General features: G+C 50.8%; 1 protein-coding gene across 1 annotated transcript in view; it reads left to right on the forward strand.

Annotated features, from left to right (window-relative positions):
• The first annotated feature begins 1144 nt into the window (after nucleotides 1-1144).
• The window catches only part of TRANK1 (tetratricopeptide repeat and ankyrin repeat containing 1), an 81751-nt gene continuing 77173 nt past the window's right edge, over nucleotides 1145-5722 (forward strand). The window contains exon 1 of the mRNA XM_021677515.1: nucleotides 1145-1275. Within this exon, the coding sequence (XP_021533190.1) occupies nucleotides 1145-1275 (131 nt within the window). The remainder of the gene's footprint in view (nucleotides 1276-5722) is intronic.

Below are 5722 nucleotides of genomic sequence, written 5' to 3' on the forward strand. Positions count from 1 at the left end.
CGACGCCCCCCCCCAACACACTCCCAGGTACATGGCCTATGCAAACACCTGAATTGTCCTCGCTCGTATTTCAGACTCCCCTTCCTACTGCCACCCTGGGAGGAGGAGATCCTAAGGGACATCTCTTCTGAGCCCCACCTTTTCTCTGCCTCCTCGGGGGCTGCTTCTCCAGGCTTCCCTAGATGCTCTCCTTTCTATTACCTTTGTCCAGCAAACACTCCTGGGCTCCACAGGCAGGTAGGGCTCCAGTCACTTGTCTCCGACTCCCCAGGCTACCCCAGACAGAGTCAGTAACAGGCAACCTTCTGGGTCCGGCCTTCACATCTGTTACACCACAAATATTTAAGCACCAGTTATATGCTAGTCTGTGGGGCTACAAAAAGAATAAGACAAAAGTCGTGACCTGCAAGAAGTAATCTGAGGGACAATACTCTGAGGCTTATTTTAATAAGTGTTTTAGGCAGGGAGGAGGGTGGGAGAGGCGGTGGTTGTAGCCCTGCGACCTAGCGCCTTGTGTATGGAGGCCTTTAGAACTGCCCTTCCGCTCCCTTTTCCCCCTCCCAAGAGAACGAAAGGACTGCCCACTGAGTTTGCTTGTACCGATAGGCGGTGTGGTGCAGTGGTCAAGAGCAGAAACTTGGACGTGAGGTCAGAACCGGGGAATGCCATTAGCAGATGCTTGGGCAAAGTGACTTGAACCTCCGGGAGCCTCCGTTTCCTCATCTGAACAGTGGGGACAGTGCCTCCTTATGGGCCGTAGCGGTGGGTAAATGAGAAAGGAACAATAGTGCCCGTTTGGGGAATAGCTGCCACTTCGGGGGCGCACGCTCCCCGCGAGGTGTGAGTTGTCTCGTGCTTGGCAGCAGCCTCCTCCCTCAATGCCTGGCTGATCATTGCCACGGAGTACATGGAATCGCTCTGGCCGCTGCCACCCAGGTCAGACGAGAACTGAGGAAGAAATGGGCTCAGCAGACGCCCCCTCTGGTCCCCGGGGCGTGAGGGGCGTGGTCAGGATGTGCTCACCGCAGGTGGGCGGGGCCAGAGTGAACAAACTGCGTCTGCAGACTCCCAGCAATGCAGACGGGAAGGGAGAGGGCTTGTGTGTGGGGCCGGGCGGCGAGCCCTAAGTCCGTCTCCTCACAGGATGGACCCCACAGCTTACGCCGAGATGCTCAAAGAGTCTGGCAACCACGTCCTGAAGAACGGGAACTTCTCTCTGGCCATCAGAAAGTACGACGAAGCCATCCAGATCCTCCTGCAGTTATACCAGTGGGGGTAAGTGCTGGGATTTACCCCGCACCTTTGGTTTTGGTTTTTGTTTTTGTTTTTTTCAGTAAATGGTAACTCCCTCTGTCACTTACGTTTTCTTCCCGTTTCTTATCACACCGCCTAATTTCTGTTTTCTTTCTCCGCCCCCTTCCTAAGTATCTGCTCAGTACTGTGAGCTCAGAAACTGCACAGAGAATACTAAGTAATAGGGAAATAGAAACTGAAACACAGGGGACTGTTGCACAACTTCCCCCTTTGGCTGGTGATGGGAATCAGAGTTCCTGGGATGATTCAAGGCCCCAACGTCTCCGCTGTCATTTAATTCGTTTTCCTGCTTCTCTGTGACATTTCCCGCCCTGGCTACAGTGCGTACCCCTGGGGAGCTCAGGCTCACCTCTTCTCCGGCCCCTTCAAGTCGACCTGTACCCATTCATTTAAGTACCATGACGTGCTTAGCGATTATGGAGGACCCCTAAGAGCCTTTTGTTTATGTAAGCTGTAGCTATCACTATAGCCTGGATTCGAACTTAAAACTGAGATAAATTTAAAATATGTATTCATCACCTCCTTAAAATTTCAGTAATAAACTCATTCCATGTCAACCTCAGTAACATATTTTAATGAAAAATAAGTATATTTTCCAAAATCAGAAGCTTCATGAGAAGAGTGGCACATTTTTCATTTTTTTTTTTTTAAGATTTTATTTATTCATTTGACAGAGATAGATACAGCGAGAGAGGGAACACAAGCAGGGGGAGTGGGAGAGGGAGAAGCAGGCTTCCCGCAGAGCGAGGAGCCCGATGCGGGGCTTGATCCCAGGACCCTGGGATCATGACCTGAGCCGAAGGCAGACGCTTAACGACTGAGCCACCCAGGCGCCCCCACATTTTTCATTTTTGCAGAGCTCTTTCTCAATAGAAGACATCTGACTTCTCATACCTGCTTCTACATTCAGTCCTTTGGGATATCACACATCATGTAGCCTGGAAGATTCCTTGAGTACATGTGAGACAATGTGTGAAAAAGGCACATAATGTCTTAGTTCCTTGTGACCACTGTAACCAATTACCACAATTTAGTGGCTTAACACAATACATGTTTATTATCTTACAGTTTTGGAGGTCAGAAATCCGAAATGTGAGTCTCACGAAGCTAAAATTGAGGTGTCGGCTGGGCTGGTCTTTTGCAGAGGCGAATCCATTTCCTTGCCTCTTTCTGCTCTGGGTGGCTGCCTGCACACCTTGGCTTGTGGCCCCTTCCTTCGTCTTCAAAGTGCATCCTTCCAGCGTGCTATTGCACTGTCTCACTGTCTCCTGTTCTGTGTCACGTCTCCCCCTGTCTCTCTCTCACAAGGACCCTTGTGATTGAATCCTAACCCAGGATAATCTCCCCGCAAGATCTAGAAATTGATCACACCAGCAAAGGTTTTTTTTTTTGCCAATAAAAGGTAATATTATTTAGGGACCATTATTCAGCCTGCTACCGTTGTGAAAATATTTGACCTTGGGGACCACCTGAAATGGTCTTAGGGACCCCCAGAGGTTCCCACACCATGCTTTGGGAACAGATGCAATAGAGGTTGTCATTTGTGGGGTACATGCAGCCTAAACTTGTGCTGGGAAATGCCACTGAATGAAATTACTGAACCATGCCTCCCACTTCCTACCGTCTCTCACCTTGGTGTCTACACTCTAGCTGGATGTGAGTTGAGTGTCATTGGTTTGGGTCTGTAATTCTGCCACTCCTGGCTCAGATCAGAACTGTGTCAAAGCTGGGCCTGGAGTGCAAGGCATCTTTCTTTCTTTCTTTCTTTTTTAAAGATTTTATTTATTTATTTGACACACAGAGAGAGAGCACAAGCAGGGGGAGCGGCAGGCAGAGGGAGAGGGAGAAGCAGGCTCCCCGCTGAGCAGGGACCCCGATGCGGGGCTCGATCCCAGGACCCTGGGATCATGACCTGAGCCAAAGGCAGACACTTAACCGACTGAGCCACCCAGGTGCCCATAGCATCTGACTTTCTTAAAGAGGAAATGTTGTGTAGTGGTTATGACTGTAGACCGACCCCATAGTGTGGGGCCACTACTGGGACTTCTGCCTGGACCCTCACATACTGTCTTTCATGGCCTTCCTGACACTGCTGCCCTTGCCCATCACTTGTAGCCTGCCTTCCTGCCACTGCCAGCTGACATAGGGATTTAGTGCGTGTGGTTTACTGAGCATGGGCTCTCAGGAGGAGGGGACGGAGGGAAGCAGGATGGGGCAGGGGAAGGCTCCAGGCAGGGATGGTGTGTCAACCGGAGGCAGCTTCAGCCTGATCTTCTGGGGGAGCTCCAGAGCATGAGGTCTACTGCAGAGCTGGTCCCACTTTGGGGCAAGGGAGCTGACTTTTTGGTTCTCACGTCAGTCAGCCATCTGTTGTAGGCTGTCTGGCCCCTAGGAGTTTTCCTAAGGAGTGGGGCTGTACTAATCAGCTTGGGCTGCCATAACAAAATACCATTGACTGGGTGGAGTCAACAACAGGAACTTATTTCTCTCAGTTCTGGAGGCTGGTAAGTCTGAGATCAAGGTGCTGGCCAATTGAGTTTCTGGTGAGAGCTCTCTTCCTGGCTTCCAGATGGCTACCTTCTCACGGTGTCCTCACAGGGTGGAGAGAGAAAGAGGAAGAGAGAGAGAGGGAGCTCTCTGGTGTCTCTTCATATCATGAGGGCTCCACCTCATGACCTCAGCTAAACCTAATTACCTCCCCAAAGGCCCCATCTCCAAATACCATCACAGTGGTGGGCAGGGCTTCAACATATGGGCGGAGGGGCACAATTTAGTTCACAGCAGGGGCATAACTTCCTGGGGTGAGGGCAGATCCCATTAGGCTGAGGGCAAATCCGGAGAACAGGGCACTGGGAGCCCCTAGCGGCAGCCAGTGTTCACTGCAGCTGGGGATGACTGCCCTGGCCAGGGTATCCGGGCTGGACACCTGCAGTCACAGCTTCCTTGCCAGTCACTCCCTGGCTGCCCCACTGCCCCTCCTGTGCTTCTGGGGCCTCATCCCTTCACCTAGAGGGAACAATGGGCAGTGACAGAAGCCGGAAACATAAAGCACTGAGGATGGGGCAGTAGTAGAGGTGATTTTTACTTTGCTTTTTATTTGTGCTTACCTGTATCACCTAACTTTTCTATAATGATTTTGTAGTACTTTTGCAATTAAAATATTCAATAAGAAAGAGGTATAAGCCTGGCTTTTTTTGCTCATGTGTCTTGAATTCAATGGCACCTGGGCTTTAACATATTGTGGTACACTTTGCATTTGTCTTCAAATTCTGATGTGGTTTGGCACCAACCTGGTAGTATTATGCCTAGACCCAGGCAAGGGGACCTGCCCTCTCATGCTTTAGAGGGCCCTCCTGTGGCTTCCCTCCAGCTGGGCCCACCACCCAGGCAGGAGTCTGTGGGGCCACAGGCTTTACCCACCCAGAGTCTTTTCCTCCCCTTTGGTTCATTCCATAGGTACCAGGACCCTGGAATTCTTGCCCATGGACTCTACTCCCAGGGCCTTCAGAGACCTCCTACCGCAGCCCATTCTTCCCAGGGCTGACCAAGTTCAGGGGTGTGGACAGCACTTGGAATCGTGCCTCCTGCAGTGCAGGATGAAGGCTGAGGTGGAGGGAGTGGGCAGGGGTGCAGTCCGGGATCACTCTGCCCTGACACATTTCCTACCGTTCTAAATTTGAACCAGTTATTGTAAAGTAGGAAGATAGAACGTATTTTATGGAAAACTTTGTGAACTTGATTTATGACCTTCAAATACTTAGGGTAGCACTGTCCAATAGGACTTTCTGTGATGATGAAGATGTTCTATAACACAAAATGTGGGTATCGAGTACTTGAAATGTGGCTAATACAGCTAAGGAACTGAATTTTAAATTTTATTTAAATTAAATTAAATATGAATAGTTACACATGGCCAGTGGCTACCATATTGGACAGTGTGGATTAGCCCCAGGGTGTGTGAGCCCCATTTGCACTCTGGCCCTGGGTCCTGCAAATATTAGGGTGCCCTGTCTCTACACTACAACGGTGCTCATCCTGCACCTGTCATGGTAGGTCCGTGGGGATGGTGTGGTCACATGTTCTGAAAGGCCCTTCCCGTGATACGCTCTGCATCCATCCAGTGTGGACATGTACGTGGAGGGGCTCACCCCACACTGCACCAGTCAGTGTCTGGACTCTGCTGAGGCTCAGTGGGAACTCCCATCCTCCCTGTCCTTAGGACCCATCAGCACCTTCACAGCATCTTCACCAAGGTGGTCTCTAAAAAATGAAAAGATCCATGGAGATGAGTCAGAGGTAGAACTGAGGTGTTGAGAACATTTGTCATGAAAAGGAGCGGACAATTTGGGAGTGAGGAGGGACAGACTTGTCCCGGGTTTTCTGGGGCGGGGGGGGGGGGGGGGGGGGG

This window comes from Neomonachus schauinslandi, chromosome 1, assembly GCF_002201575.2.
Source record: "Neomonachus schauinslandi chromosome 1, ASM220157v2, whole genome shotgun sequence".
NCBI classification, from domain to species: domain Eukaryota; kingdom Metazoa; phylum Chordata; class Mammalia; order Carnivora; family Phocidae; genus Neomonachus; species Neomonachus schauinslandi.